At 33.1% G+C, this 17136-nt stretch overlaps 1 protein-coding gene across 5 annotated transcripts; it reads left to right on the top strand.

Moving 5' to 3' along the window:
* The first annotated feature begins 2074 nt into the window (after positions 1-2074).
* On the top strand, positions 2075-16828 carry LOC124372736 (RNA-binding protein 48-like). 5 transcript variants are annotated; one of them, XM_046831146.1, is made up of 4 exons: positions 2075-2228; positions 5398-5514; positions 9344-9537; positions 16657-16828. In XM_046831146.1, exons 2-4 carry the CDS (start codon positions 5422-5424, stop codon positions 16820-16822), a joined length of 453 nt encoding a protein of 150 aa, XP_046687102.1. In that variant the 5' UTR covers positions 2075-2228; positions 5398-5421; the 3' UTR covers positions 16823-16828. The 5 variants fall into 5 exon arrangements, 3 of the variants coding, with proteins under 3 accessions (XP_046687102.1, XP_046687103.1, XP_046687104.1); XM_046831147.1 differs by lacking the exon at positions 2075-2228 and adding an exon at positions 3066-3784; XM_046831148.1 differs by lacking the exons at positions 2075-2228; positions 5398-5514 and adding an exon at positions 8650-8851.
* Positions 16829-17136: the final 308 nt, after the last annotated feature.

A 17136-nucleotide genomic window follows, 5' to 3' on the forward strand; every position in this document is an offset into this window, starting at 1 on the left:
TCAAATTCCAAACAGGAAATATCTTGACAGAAGCCTTAACATAAAAAAAGATGTATGAATGTTACAAGCTTTTCTGTGAAGATCGGGGGCGTGGAAGCTACTACTGTATCTTATTACAGACACATTTTCAACACTTGTTTCAACCTTACTTTCCATCGACCACACACAGACACTTGCAATACGTGTGATAAGTTGCAAAACACCATCGAACACGGAGATGAAGAAGCAAAGGTAGCTGCTACTACAGCTAAAGAATTTCACATCCATCAAGCTGAGACTGCTAAAACTGAAATGGAACATGCGAAAAGGAGGTAAAAGATGACCCAACCCATGTTGCGATATGTTTTGACCTCCAAAAAATGTTGCCAACCCCAATACTAACTTGTACTAGAATTTACTACTCTTGTCAACTTTGGACCTATAATTTCAACGTCCATGATATCTGTACAAGTAATCCGTTCATGTTCATGTGGCATGAAGCACAAGCTTCTAGAGGGTGCGAAGGAATTGTCTCTTGATTGTTGCAGTATATAAAATCATTTCCTCTAACTGTAACCCCATTGACAGATTTTAGCGACAATTGTGGGGGCCAGAACAAGAGTCACATCACAGTTAAAGTTCTGGTTTCACGTTGTTAATACAACTAACATTGAGGACCATTGATTTGAAGTTTCTGCTTACTGGGCACTCTTACAACCACTGTGACAGGGACTTTGAGAAGATTGAAAATATGAAGAGGAACACGAAGAGGGGCGTTTATGTTCCTGACGATTGGATGGAGATTATTGCCGGAGCAAGTAAAAACTTCATGGTTAAAAAAGATGTCAGATGAAGATTTTTGTTTCCATGGAAGCCATTCACAAGTTCTATGTTAAATCTGTACAGGATATCAGTAAGATGCAGTGGTTACAATTTAGAAAAAATCATCCTTGGACTTTGTTCTACAAAACTACTTTCAATAAAGACTTACCGTTTCCAGAATATTAGCATGATCGCTAAGAACCCAGGAAGGATTCCGACCCAACTGCCACCTTTGCCTCCAAAAAACAAACAAAAAAGAAAATAAAGGCATCTAAGTACAAGGATCTTTCTTAATCTGCTGCAATTTGTACCTCCGGTTCACCACAGATTTTACAGATCTCTAGACTACTAAGGGAATACTTTAACAAGACAGGCCCAATCAAGAGAAGATCAACTTGTGAGGAAAACCCTCATCATGAAGAAGACAACATTGAATTAGAAAACTTTTTTGACAGTGATTATGACTAAATATTTAAGATAGGAGGTTTTGTAATAAAATGTGGGTTTTATTTGACATAAAAGCCTGTGTTCTTAATTTTTTCCTAACTCCACTTGGAAGCCAAGGGATACAAGTGGCACCTCTTATCAGATAGTAGCCCATATCATAAAGAGGGAAATTCAAACCAATATAAAAAAAGGTTTTTTAGCATTTTGAAATACCAGTAAAAAGTAATGTGCTAAAATTTACTGAACATATTTGTCCCTGGATTTGATTATATAACTTAAACTTTAAACCTTGTTTTCTCAAAACTCAAAAAGAGTCACTTGTATCCTTGGCTTCTGACCCCTTCATATATATATATATATATATATATATATATATATATATATATATATATATATATACTCTTCGAAGTACTTTAAAGTGTACACAAAAACAGAAACAAAAATTCAGTGCTCATGTTTAATTTTCGAGTTGACACAACCCTTCATCAGAACACACTGAATTAAAACATATAAACAGAACTCAAACCAAAAACAAAAGACAACCAAATATATATATATATATATATATATATATATATATATATATATATATATATATATATATATACTTGCCTGCAAATAACATGTTTCTTAACGTATTATTTATGGAATAAAAGTTGAAGTCATAAAATGTGGCATAACTGAAACCAATACATTTTTTAAATGAAATTCGTTTAGCTCCATTGTATGAATAACAATCCCAAATTGTAAGAAATAAAATACGTATTAGCTTAGTCTTCAGTTTAAGTGAGAGATCACGGGTTCAAATCCCGGGGAGGGCCGATCAGGAATAGACAGCCAGTGTCCAATGAAGCTGTCATAGCAGCTGACGCTTAAAAAAGAGTGGGGGGGGAAATACCTTCAGTTCAATCACTTATTACTGGTTTTGATTCAATTGCCGATTTGTTTATCAACAGTATTGTGCTTTTTTCGGTTTAAAAGTAAGTTTATTTTTCCTAACCATAAATTAGTAAATTTATACAGTAATATTTACCCTTTCCACTACTTATGTTACTTAAATTATATTCATTTTAAGATAGAACTTTATAAAAAAATGATTTAGCCAAGTTATTACCCATGCTATTTTATCATACGTACGAGTCATATTGCAAACCTGGCCGCTTAGCTTTAATATTTATTAATAATATAAAGAGATCCCAATAATGTTAATACCAGTATTTTCGCAAGAAACTAATATTCTATTTTAGTGCAGTATTTAAATTATACTTTAGGCTTAACCATAGAACACAAAGACAACCTAAGTAGTATGAACACACAGGTGGGGTGCTCCAACACCCCAATTAAAAAACCACATACTTCATCGACAAAGTATGATTTATTAATACATTTAACGTCTAATACAAATAATACTTTGAAAATAATGTCACAAAACACTTGTCTATACAGGTGGTTAGTTTATACAAGACTGGCAGACATCATTTTTATGTTCTGGGCAAATTGCTGAGTTACATTTTACACAGAATGTTTTTGTCTTTCTGGCTTTGGACTTTGGACAGACTGAACATCTTGCCTGTGTTGGTCTGTTGTTCACAACTTATGGCGCAGGGTTTTCTAGTCCAATGCCAAGGCTTTTTTAATTCCCTCTGCAAGCTCCTTTGATAAAGGTTTCTTTAGCCTTTCCTCCATGAATGGTTTGGCTAGCTGTAGACAAAAATCTTTTAGAAAACATTACCGTTGTACAGTCTTGTCACTGTGTTTGTTTCAAACTTAATACTAGGGCGTCAACACCTGCCTGATCTAAATTTCCATAAAAAAACCTAAGAGCCAACAACGTGTTTTTCTGGCAACACTATGGGTGTGATTTAACTGATGGAAAGTGTCAACCCCTCCCTTAGTTTTGTTGTAGAAGTGTACTATTTTGGGCATTTTTATTTCTTCAATTATAGATTTATCACCATGCATAGTAGAAAGCAGGATAACAGATTTCCCTTTTTTAGGGCAGATATTTATAGTTTTTCTTAGTCAAAAGCAAAACTCGAGGAAAGCACTTCTTTGTTTTTTGATGGTAGGAATGAATGTGGGATTTCTCTCTTATTTTTACGCAATGTTCCCACTAATGACAACTTGCAGTCAGTTGCTGCCTGCTAAAGGTATTGACATAAACCAATTATCGGCGGTGATGTTACGACCTGTCCTATTTATAGTATTTATAGGTTCTGTAATTTCTTTTACAATACTAACCTGAGTGGTTGATTTATGTCTCTTCGGCCATTTTCTTTTTCAATATAAGGTGTAGCGTTTATCATGTAATATGTTTTGCTATCACACATGCACACTAGTTTTTAAATCATATTTTTATCAGGCCTAGAAGGAATGTAAACCTTGAACGGACACTTACCTCGAAAGGCAAGAAGTTGCTCATCTACTGTACAATATGCATGGGGTGTGTAGCAAAATTTGGAAATAAAAATGTTCCACAGGGCACGAATAGAAGCAAATTGATCATCCTCGTCTTGTGTGGAACAGTCATTGAAACGTAAGCAATTGACCAGAAACATTAATCTGTTCTCTGACATGATATGTCTGTAAAATGGCACTCCATACATAGTATTCCACATTTCACGAGATCTCAAGTGCCCTGCTTTCAAAACACCAGCTGTGTAAAGTAAGCCAAACAAAGCATATACTTGGTTACAAGTAGTTTTTACCAAATAAAATGAGCCTATTGAATAATTTGCTTTTTGAATGCAATCATTTCAACCATTTCTTTAGTAAACAGTATATTCCAAGCATCTAGCTCTGTAACTATATTTTTGGCCTCACCTTTATTTCCTGGTGTTCTTACCACAATATTTCTTTTAGATGTTCGTCCCTGAGAAGGCAGCTCAGCACTCCATCGATGGCCATTTTCCCCTTTAATGCAAGCGATTTGTAGTTTAATGCTAGTAGTTCTACAACTTTGTTATTTCTAATGGAATTAATTTTCACGTGTGGAGCAATATTTCCATGTTGTACCCTGGTGTCGGATGTCACGTGACCTTTTTTGATGTAATTCAACCTTGTGATGACGCGCCGCCATCTTTTGAAACGTAGATTAAAAATAATACTGAAATGAGCAGAATTTGGACCCAAATGAAGGATGTTTTTCTTAATTTCGAGCTACAAATGAATTAGTTGTTATCGGGTTGAGACGAGTGCCTCCGACCATCAGCACGGGCTGTGACACCGGCTACCCGCGCTGATGTCAATGAAAAAAAAAATATCCCTCGAGATAGTACCTATCAGTAAAATATCAAACTCTATAGGGGCTGATCAGAAATTTAAATTGAAAAGTAATGCAAAGAAATTTATGCAAAGTGTAAAAAACTTAATGAATCATACAAAAACCCAATATTAATATATAAATGGACAGTAATAGAGAACACTTATCACTTAAAGGAAATAATCTCGTTTCGGTCAAAACGTAAACTCCTAACATGCCTGAAAGACACTCAGAAACACACTATTCACTACGGTTTGTTGAACTAGTGGATGGTTGAACGATGATTGACAAGCACTCACTTGATCCGAACTACAGTACTTGATATCTTGTGAAGCACTTGACCACAGTCCCGAAGCACTCAGATAACATTGTACACAGTTTTCAACACACAGCACACAAACAGGGCATTAAAATATTAAAAACTTAACTATTTATGAATATATCCCCTAAAACCATGATGTCATTTGCACCCCCTAAAACCATATATATTTTTGTTCAGGAGGATGAGCAGAATACATTTATAACATCAAATTCGTGATTTTCCGGGTCTGCCTTTAACCTCATAGATACCAAAGTACTATAAAAGTGTATAGAATAGCAGTGTTGGTAAATGTTTACTTTATCTACTTCACAACACGTGTTGCTTTTTCAAAAGGAAAATACTTAAAAATTAAATTTAAAAACATGTATTGATAAAATTTTTGAAAAATTTTTTAAATTTCATAAAATGCATTAGTAGTTTATTGGACTAACAGTAATGCACCTAACTTTAAGGTTTATACTATTTTAAGAACCGCAGTATGTCTGCTGTGGTTCTTTCTAAAATGCATGGTATGCAAAAATCTTGCATGTAAGATAAAAAAGTCATGATTTTTCTAATGTTACAGATTTGTTATCTATCACAGTGAACTATGGATATTGTCAAACAGAATCACCACGAGCAACAGAGTCTTTGTATGACAAGGCCTTCCTATAGACAAGGAGGGAAGCTGACTGCAGTGAAGGTGTGGTGTAAAAGTATCCTGACTATAACACAACAGCCTAGATTTGCATTTGTTTATAAGTTATTTAATTTCTCTTTATCTTATTCTCTTAATATAAGTTGCATTTTGTTAAAAAAATAATAGTGGAAAAATAAAGTTTATACTTAAAACTTTGTTGATGATAGTGCTCATTCCAGGCTTTTCATGAACTTAACAAAAATGCCAGGAGCCCATCATTGGCTTTTAATTGTTTTCATGTAGCATAACATTGTTTTTGTTTCTGAAACTTTACAAATCCAATTTTTATAACTATTTCAATATTTCTCTGATTATTGTTTCTAGACATAACAAATAAAAACTACTTTAAAACAAGGCTTTTTTTCAACTACATATTTGGTGTCTATAACAAGTAAGTTACTTATAATATCAGTCTATTTGTAACCACAGAGCGACATTAGTATTGAGAATTGGGTGTTAAATTAAAATTGTAATTCCAAATAAGAATAATATTAGAATTTAGAATATTAGAAGTACTATTATCCCCTTATTTCTTTTTATTAAATCCAATCAAGATTACAGGACCATGTTTTTTTATCACCTTCACTGCGACGCCAGTCCTCTACCAGCATTAATACAACCGGGAAAGTAGTAACATGCGTCCGCCCCAGTCATTGTGTTAAACTATGATACATCTCTAGCTTTATTATATGTTAACACAATATTAACACAACATATAAAAATTAATATATACAAAAATAATATCATTCCAACCATATTCACCATATTGATTTAATAGTTTAAAATATTTTATAATGTTATCAAACACATGTGTTCATAACATTATCTTCACCTTGCAATATCATTCATATACTAGAGTTGTTTGGAAAGTAGATTGCTGTAATATATAATATGTATCTTTTGTAGTTTTTATATTATATACAGTTGGAAGAGTAACTGTTTTAAACTATTAACTATTCAACATAGTTAATATTTTTACATTGAAGCACCCATTGTATCTAGGCACTAGCTTTTCAATACGTAGTGAATAAAATTCTTCCGGTTATGCACAACTGATCACAGTCGTTCTCGATGAGGTGTGACTCCATTCCATTGATTGTATTTTTGTTTGACATTGACATAAGAAACCCATGTTTTATCACCAGTAGCTATGTTATTAAGAAATCCATCACATTGTTCATGATACAAGGTAAGAAACTTCTGAGCTGATCCTATTAATGTCTTTGTTTAGAGTTCATCAGTCAAGAGTTTTTGTTTCCATATGGCACAATACTTAGAATAGGGGTCCTTCCTAAATTACATAACACTCCAAGAGTGGAGGGGGGGAGGGGTTTCGGCAGCATAATGCACTGTTACGGGGAAGATGTGAGGGTTGGGCATTACATTACATAACTATTAAACCTCGATTATTAATTGCTTGAATTTAATCACAAAATTTGCCTGGTTCTCCTCAACGATTTTAAAATGGTATTATATTTCCCTCCCTTATAAGCAAACCGAAGAAAGTCTGAATCCTCCATTTAAATGCTTCCCTAAATGGTAAAGCATTTTGTTTAACTCTCTTTGTGTCAAGTATTTTACCAAGTACAAATTTACGAATGTTTAACATTTAAGCCAAATATTCAGAGTGTTTGATAAAACTTTGTTTGGAGAAACCGTATCTCTCATTCACACAAGTTAACAGCAGAAAAGCCTGCTATCAGGACCTATGTTACCTTATGGTGCATACTATATGAACAGAAATTTTCATATCAACAGACGCATTAACAAGCAGAGAGGTGGAATTTACGCCAAATGACATGTAAAATTCTGTGAGCTGAAAGTCCGCGTACTTGACTATATAAGCCGAATTCTAGCAAAACGTTGTTGTGCAACATTCCATGCAGAATCCAGGCGCTTTAGGATTGGACCGAAGGTTAAAGTTGTTTCGTCATAACATTATTATTTTTCATACAGACAAGTTTATTGTGGATTAATGTCTAGCTCTGTATGATGCCAGCTGTAAGGAATATAGCAATAAAAATAAAAGGCAGAATGTTGGGCTGAGTTATGCAGTTTAAAACTTCACCACATCGTACAAACAATTTAGCACGTTTTACTTTGGAGTTTAAAATTGTTTTCATTATATCACAATTTTTAAGTAATATAAATTGGGGGGTTGTTGGTGGCAGCATTACATAATTATTGGAGGTTTTTTGTTACTGTTACAAGTCGGTTACAAAGGGGGGAGGGAAGGTCTGAAAAGTCAGATTTTTGCGTTATGTTACTAAGGGATGGCCCCATATTGTAGTTTCTCAGTCACTATTTTGTTCAATATATTTCTTGATATCTTTGGAATATGCTTTGAAAGATCTCTTATTGTGAACTTTCGATTTGGTTTGCTCGATAAGGTCGTCAGTAACCACAGGCGGTAGCCTACTTAACTTTTCATTGTGAATATTACTTTGGTCCTCACAAACAGTTGGCACTATTCTTAACTTCAGTGTATTTCGTAATATCTTCTACATACACAGAACACAATATTAACAATGAGTTTCTACCAGTTTCCATTTTTTACTAAAATACTTCTACAATAAATTACTTTCTGTCAATATTAGGTAGATTTCATAGAAATGTGTCTATTGCAATCACCGGCATGACAGAATTACCTTGAGATATTTGCATATTTTCAGATCATTACCATTAGAATCCAAAACTACCATAATTAAAAAATTACAAATATATACACTAGGAGCTTGATTATGTGACCTAGGATCACCTGACTCTCCCACTGGCGTGTCAGCATTATCTGTTGTTAATTTGTCTTTCTGTCTCAACAAGCAGATATATGCTGACCAGTTTAGTGTACATTGTTGTTTTATGTAGTTTTTTTTGTTTTTTTTTATTATTACAGTAGTGGAAGTGAATGTTACTTATTTTACTTATTTTGTGCACAATTGAACATAAACTGTGTGTTTTGTTTTGAAATGGGTGTTGGTGTAATAACCACTAAACACTGAAAACATCTTGAAGCTTATTCAATAACAGTAGAAAATGAACATGCTATAAAAACCAGAAACGCATTAACAAAAATTATTCAACTCTATGATGATGCTGTATGGGTATTTCCAGGAAAGACATTAAAGGACTCCACTTTCAGGGCCCATTTTAAAAGAAAAAGCTATTCAGTTGCACAAATTGTTGGGTAGTGAAGAAAATGACCTTACAGCAAGTGAGAGTTGGCTTTGGCGAAGGGCAAGTTATTATTTCTGATGAAAAACTTTCAGCCGGTGATGATGCTGCTAAAGAGTTCTTGTAAACTTTGAGTCAACAGATGAACTCTTTAACGTAGATGAATCAGGTAACTACAGTATAAAATTTATTTGAATTGAGCTGGTCCTTATTTAATGTACTTATTTCCAAAAATCGTTAAACAATAAATTGTTACCAATGTTTTCAAGTTCTGAGAGGATATTTTGAGCTCATAATTTTTTACTAGTGGCTCACCAAAAATGTATGACAAAATTAATTTATGGTTGTAAGATCCAAAATTTGATGTGTCACATATGTTGTTTAAAGTACTGATGTTTTATGTTTTAGCATAATATTTTGCTTTGAAATCCATAAGTAAAATTTTCAAATCTAAAGATTTTGGATCTAAAGATAAACTAATGATTGTTCTTGTTTAAAATTGTTTACTTAAAACAATAGATGATATGACAGATTATCTTCTTCAAGTCAGCTCAGTTCTTATCAGGCATTATTGTGAATGATATCATGTTCATTAAATTAAATACATGTTAAAATGAATAAAAAATATACAAGATTTCCCTTAATTAAATAGCTTTACTAGGTGTACACAGTGTGTGATGAATCAGTTCATCTGATAATAAGCAGAGTTCCTGCTATTAAGCTACACTCCGAGCTGTGTACGCTTTGTAACCGCTTCGGAGATGTCACCAGATGTGTCCAAGTTCCTAATTATGAGACTGAGGAATCATTCGTGGAAACATATCATGTGCAGTATGCAAGAATACAGTCTGCTAGGTAAGAATTCATTTTAACCATGTCATTGTAAAATGAAAGTTAAATTACGATTACTATCACTATTATATGATCTGAAAATAATAAATTAGTAGAAATAAACACTACAAGATATTAATGTTGATTGTTTGTGTAGTATGAATATAAATACTGGTGCAACTTAATATATATTTGCTAATTCTTTATTGCTATAAATGGATAAAGTTTTACAATGTACACGAATTTTAACTTGACTTAAGATTTTAGTTTAATTCTTGGTACTTCTTAGGCCATCACTATTACCTATGTTCTGTCCTGTACTCTGGCAGCTCTTGGGTCATCACTTTGTAAAAGTATAGGAAATGGTAAAACTTGATATTACCCTTGGTACACTAAATAGTAAATTTTAAAAACTTGCTATTTAGCTCTATTTTCTAAAATTTGTTTAAAAATTTTATTTTTGTATTGAATATGTTTGTCACCTAATATATAAAAATATATTTTATGGTTATAACAAAGGTAGTAAACAAACAATGCATGTTCAGCTGTTCTGTTTCTGTTTCACAAGCGAGTTTAACTGCTTCGAGCGTAGAAACAGCGGGCTGAATGAGTCACACTCCATTAACATCACAATGGAAGACCAAACAAACACTCTCGTACATTCTGTCGGAATTTCGGGGAATTAAAATCAATTTAAAGTGTAGTAACAAGAAACAGTGAGTTATCCCGCTTTGCACGTTGCAGACAAAAAATATACACAATAGTCTTTATACTAACATGAATTGTAAGCAAGCAAATGTACCATTATGTCAGTAGAGGAGTATCATAATAGAAAGTTTATTATATTTTTAGTAAGCTATTATGTAGATGTTTGTATTTAAAATAAATTGAATTGAACTTAACTGAAATATCTTTATTCATGTTAGTAGATAAAAAGTACATGAATGTTGTCAAGCATTTACAGTAAAATAACAATATTATATTCTTAATAAGGATTATACTATAATTGTGTATTGTTTGTACAGTGGAGTCCCGCTAATCCGAACACGTGTAATCCGAACGTCGGTTAATCCGAACAGGTCCAGGAGGAATTATTTATAACGATAATGAACAGTTATAGGAACTAATTACATAAAAAATGAAAATGGGTGCATCATTTCGTACATAAACAAAGAAAACTTTAATTAAATAGACATACAGTATTTTATTAAGACAAATTGTGTACGGTACAGTACATAAATAATGAAGTTAAATACAGTACCAAATTGAAACTTATAGGTTAAGTATGAGTTAAATTACTGTATTAAGAAGTGAAATCAAAACAAGAATTGGACGTACAGTACTGATATTATTATTGAGTACAATATTAATTGTTAAAAGACATAAATTCAGTTATTGTCTTCTGTCACATTAAAGAGAGTCTATTGGATGACGCGTAGTTTCGTACAACTATTGAACGCGTGGACCCGTACAATATCCAGTACGCTCACATTGCTTAACAATAGAACTCTCACACTAAATTACGGTAAATGTGCTTAGTATTCGCAAACACGTTTATTTGTCAAGAAATACAATGCAACAGTCAGAAAAAACATGTTTTAATAAACAATGTTGATAATTCTATAACAAAATAGACCCATTCTCAAGTTTAAAAACCGAATTTTTCTGTAATTCTGGCTAATCCGAACAATCACATAATCCGAATAGGGCTCGGTCCCAATTAGATCGGATTAACGGGACTCTACTGTAATTGATTCAGTTACTACATTGCCCTTTTGTCTAGTATTATAACAGTGATTGCTTCCTAATAAAGGTAGTTTGTTAGCTTTAATTAATTTATTAGTGTAGAGAATAGCTTGGTACATGTAATGGCTATAAACTGTCATGATACCCATACTAGAAAATTTATTTTTGCCTATTATTCCAATCAAGGTCCAAAATAATACAAATACACCTTTTTTGTAGTATTATTATCCTATTTAAATTAAATTTTGATGTGGCTCCGTAAATGCTTAAGCCAAACGCAATTCCAGTGTTTACATAAGCAAAGTAAAGGAGTCTTAAAGTATCACTTGAGCAAATTTTAGACATTTTGTAAATTATAAATAAACCGGAGGTAATTTTTTAACAACTTGATCAACATGCAAATCCCAAGTTTAATTGGTTTCCGTTGGTATATATTTTCTTGATTGGAGCACAAGGCAAACTCTACAATGGTATTTGAAATGAGAAAGTGAATTTAATTAAGAATCAAGAATCAAGATCTTTATTGACCATTAAGTAATACAAAATTACAGTAGGCTTCGTCAGTTTCAACAATAGAATATCACAGCTTGCTAATTTTAAAGATACATAAAATAACATATTTATGTGCAATAAATAACACAAACACCAATACTAATATAATACAATACTACATTACATAAAATTTTTAAAATACCCACATTTAACTGTCATTAATATTATATTCTAAAAATTCTCTTATGGAGTAAAATGCACGACTTGACAGCCAACTAGAAACCTGCCTCTTAAATGAATTAAAATCTAATAATCTCCATGATTCAGGGAGTTTGTTAAAAAATTTTATTTGTAAATATTTATGACTCTTTGCATATTTTTCTAGTCTAGGAAAAGGCAGGACTAAGTTGTTTACATTTCTTGTTTGATAACTATGGATACCATTAAAACAGAGGAAGTCATTAATATTCTCTTTTACATAAATTAAATTTTGAAAAATGAAAATGCAGGGTACAGTCATTATATTATGAGTAGAAAAATAAGCCTTACAACGACTCCTAAACCCTAAACCAAAAAGGATTCATATTGCCTTTTTTTGCCATAAAAAAACTCTTTCCGCACCAGTACTACTTCCCCACAAAATATTTGAATACAATAAATGAGCATGAAAAAAACTAAAATATGACATTTTCATCAACTCTTGGCTTACACAGGTCTTTAACTTTCTCAATAAAAAACAAACACGTGCCAATTTTGAGATTAAGTTGTTTTGTATGATCCTCCCATAAAAGCTTCTGATCAATAGTGACACCTAAGAGTTTTTATTGGCTTTGTCATTTTACTATCTATCTGCATTTGTCTTAAAGTAAACACTATATGTTCCGTTTTACTTTCATTTATTTTAAGATAGTTAGAATCAAACCATACATTGGCTGTGTTAATTACTCTATTAGTTTGATTGAGCACTTTATTTAAACAATTTCCATTTACTAAGATAGAGGTGCCGTCTGCGTACAGTATGGTATCACAATCTAAATTAACTTAATTAAAAAAACTGGGATACTGTCTATAATGCTGAAGATGCGGAAACAGCATATAACATATTCGAAGGAGTGCTGCAAACTGCCCTTGACATCTCCTGCCCTCACAAGAAGAGCAAAAATAAAACTAAGAGTAAACCAATTCACTACTATGACCAAGAATCAGCTGAGATAAAAGCTGCCTACTTAAGAGCCTCAAACACCTATGAAATTACCGGAAGGGCACAAGATAAAGAAACTATGGTAAACATAAAAAAAGAAGTACGACAGAAAACTAAGGATGGTGCAACAAAATGCAAATACACAGAAAATAATGACATCTGACAAACAAATCCAAAGCTGTATGGGACATAATACATACAGAGACCAATGCCAAAACAACTTAGCAAAACGTGTCCTAAGCTAAACATTGACGATGCAGTGGTAGACAATCCTCTTCAGGTAGCTGAACAACTAAAACACTTTCTTTACTCAGGTAGCAGAAGTGACATTACAGCAAAACAACCAACAGCCAGGAGACAGCAGATTAGAAGAGGACCTAAACCTCTTAAAACCACCCTTTAATACAACCATTTGATCTGACCGCCACAACATGGGAAGAAGTAAAGTCAAGTAATACACAACCTAAAAAACAAATCATCGAGTGGTACAGACGAATACTCATCAAAAGTTGTAAAGCATTGCGCAGTGGAATTGATTCATCCTCTCGCATCAGTTATAAATAAATCATTTTCCCTGGGCCAATTCCCAACAAAGCTTTAAAGTCTCCAAGGTCTATCCCCAGCACAAAAAAGGACCAAAAACTGACCCAAAAAACTATAGACCCATTTCCTTAATATCAACGTTTTCAAAAATTATTGAAAAAATAGTATTGAAGAGACTAATGACACATCTCACACAACAGGACTTAATTACTGGACTGCCAGCATGGCTTCCAGAAGGGAAAATCTACTTTATAATCTGCCATCATAAGTCTGGTCGAATCTATAATTGACAGCATAGAGGAGGGACAATTTGTCACTGCCTTATTCCTAGACTACAGTAAGGCCTTTGATTGCTTAGGACAACAGCCTCATCTCTAAAAAACTTTGCAGCTTTGGGAGTAACAGGTCTGGAAAACAAGTGGTTTGATAGTTATCTCAAAGGGAGATCCCAAATTGTGGAGATTCAGCATACTACATCTGGCGTCACTAGCATGTTCAGATCTTGTCCTCAACCAATTACTAGAGGAGTCCCACAGGGATCTGTGTTGGGACCCATTTTGTTTATTCTGCTGACTAACGACTTCCCAGCTCTAATTCAAAATGAAAGTACGAGCTGCATAATGTACGCAGATGATACCACTCTTCTTCTAAGAAATGACACAGCTGAACAATTGTACAGTAACTCTATCACATCATTAGAAAGCGCCATAATCTACAGTAAATTAAATGACTTAGCAATAAACCCTGACAAAACTACACAGGTACACTTTTAGCAGGAAGAAAGAGGTACCAGCAAGCATTCCCAATATATCAGTGGGCTAACCAGATCAAGTTTTTGGGAGTAACTCTCGATAGCAGACTCACATGGGCAGATCATGTAAACAACATATGCAATAAAATTAGTACAGGCATCTACGTTGTTAAACGTATTAAATGGGTAGGTCTCTCTGGAAGCGGCAAAAAATAGCCTACTATGCGCTAATAGAGTCTCACATTAGGTATGGCCTTATAGTCTGGGGAACCTCCCAAGGAAACCTCAAGAGAGTTCTGGTACTCCAAAAGAAGGCAGTCAGGACCCTTGTAAACCTTGAGCCACTACAAACTTGCCGACAGGCCTACCAGACCCTAGGCATACTTACAGTACCTGCACTTTACATTTAATGAAGCCATCTTGCACGTAGATAAACTACATCTGCAGACTCACATGGACCTCCATAATTACCCCACACGCCATGCCTCAAGGCTCACCCTACCTCAACACAGAACAGCTTTATATGAGAAGAAACCTTCATACATTGGCCGGAAAATTTAAAAACCTTCTAACCAGACTACCCTCCGCAGCCTGACAGGAAACAGACTAAAGAACCTACTTCGAGAGTTTTTTGCTGAAAGAACCTGTATACACCAATTGAAGAGTTCCTGAATCTGCTAACACTGGAACCACGTGATTTTAAAAATTGAAGCATAAACCTCCTAAACTCACAATGATGACACTATTAAACTGTAATTATCTAACTTTGCATTATGTATTATATTTTGACAAAATTACTGTACTTAATGTTCACGTAATAAAGACATTTTGATTTGATTTGATTTGATTTGATTTGATAAATTAACAGGCAAGTCATTAGTATATAGTACAAATAGCAAAGGACCTAGGACAGAACCCTGTGGAACTCCAGCAAGAACCTCCTTAGCAGATGAAATCTGATTTCCAACCGATACCATGTGCAATCTGCCACACAGATACGTCTGAAAAAATTGTAATTGCTCGTTATTTATTCCGTAATATTCAAGCTTTTTCAAAAGAACACCATGAGAAATTCTGTCGAAGGCCTTGCTTAGGTCTAAAAGGGTCATTCCCACAAGTTCATGATCCTCAAAGCTCCTTAAAATCTTTGTCACAGCAATATCTAGGGCCTTAACTGTAGAGTATCCTGGACGAAAACCAAACTGGCTACATGAAAGAATTTGATATTTATCAAAATAATCTAATAATTGTTTTTTAACACAAGTTTCTACAATTTTTGAAAATACTGATACAATTGTTATGGTCCTATAGTTATCAATACACATTCTATCACCCTTCTTAAACAGAGTTATACTTTTGGATTATTAATTTTTTATAAAATTGGATTATAAAATTATTAATTAAGGAGACGGAACCTGATTCTTTATAACCAAATTAGTTTATCGAGACTTATCTATGTAAAGGAAGTGTCCTAAATTATATATCAACGAAGGACTTTTCACTACGACATCAGGGCTGGTGATCAAGTTGTGAAAATTTCCATAAGAAATGCATTGCAGCAAATACATTTTATTTATTAAAAGAAGCTGTCATAATCAACTGTTCTATGTAAACATTATAATATTACAACACAATCATATGTTCAATTAATTTAATTACCATTTGAAAAGTATTGCTAGCCTATTTATATTCTTGAAAGCATAAAGTAAGCATAAAAATAATATGGACACAACATAATATATATATATATATATATATATATATATATATATATATATATATATATATATATATATATCTGAGATAAGCTTAATTCCATTCCTAAACTGCACAGAATGCTGTATATCATTATGCACTATATCACCATTACTATGCATTATATCATTAATTGCTATTGTCCTTTGGTTTAACGATTCCTCCACACTGGCCTAAAATAGACCAATTGTTACTCAAATCGTGGAGGCAATTTAATAAATTATCATGGAATGTTGGAGGGAAATTCAAATAAAAACTGTTTCACTCTAAGACTTCAGGGTCCAAAAACACTGTTTTAAAAAAACTTAAATCTAAAATGGATCAGGAGATTGGAATAGCTTTGAGTGACTATTAATTATCTCAGGAGCGTTTGAAATTTTATATCATACGTTATATACGTTAGTATAGTGTCCTGTTTTCAACAGGAAATTGTGTGCGATCCGCGGGTAACTGCTAGTAAAACTATAAATTTTTGTAAACTATAAAAGAGTAGGATTTTTATACCTTAGAAATAGGGCCAGATTTCAATCCTCAAAATGGAGTGTTTCTGTTTTCGTAACATATAACAATGGCAAATGTCCTAAATCCTATTCTCCTTTCAAATCATCCATTGTCAACAGCAAACCTAAAACAAAGAATCTTGTTGATTAAATAGGTATGCAAAGAAACAGCTGGATGAAAGAGCTTTCTACGGAGGTGTGTTGCACGTTTGTTATGCCCCAGAACTGGAAACTGTTGAAGATACCAAACAAAAACTCATTCAAAGGCGTAAAGAAATAGTAACTAGAATTAGGAGAAGATGTGAAAGTCATAAGAGGTAAGAGGAATCACTTTTTTTAATTTACTTATAAATTTGGTTAGTAAAATTTGATTTTTGGTTACAAGGGTTTGAACTAAGCTTGAGGAGTAATTTAGCTTACTTTAAAAATACAACTTCCTATGTGGTTGGAAGAAATGATAAACTTTTTATTAATTGTCATCTTAAAATGTCAAATTGAAACAAATTAGTTCTTAAGTTATTGTACAGTGCTTATGGTAATACTATGTTTGAATGGTTTAAATTTCATTACAATAGTAAATTTGTATATACACGTAAATGTCTATCATCTTTAGTCTTAACCTTAGAAACTGGCAA

Source organism: Homalodisca vitripennis, unplaced genomic scaffold, assembly GCF_021130785.1.
Source record: "Homalodisca vitripennis isolate AUS2020 unplaced genomic scaffold, UT_GWSS_2.1 ScUCBcl_3907;HRSCAF=9717, whole genome shotgun sequence".
NCBI classification, from domain to species: Eukaryota; Metazoa; Arthropoda; class Insecta; order Hemiptera; family Cicadellidae; genus Homalodisca; species Homalodisca vitripennis.

What these genes read in the sequence shown, in the direction of transcription:
- LOC124372736 (XM_046831146.1), top strand. Translation starts at nt 5,422, where the DNA reads ATGGATATTGTCAAACAGAATCACCACGAGCAACAGAGTCTTTGTATG. An exon ending in GGAAGCTGACTGCAGTGAAG is followed by an intron (nt 5,515 to 9,343) that starts GTGTGGTGTAAA and finishes TAGCTTTACTAG; the next exon opens with GTGTACACAGTGTGTGATGA. An exon ending in GCAAGAATACAGTCTGCTAG is followed by an intron (nt 9,538 to 16,656) that starts GTAAGAATTCAT and finishes TTGATTAAATAG; the next exon opens with GTATGCAAAGAAACAGCTGG.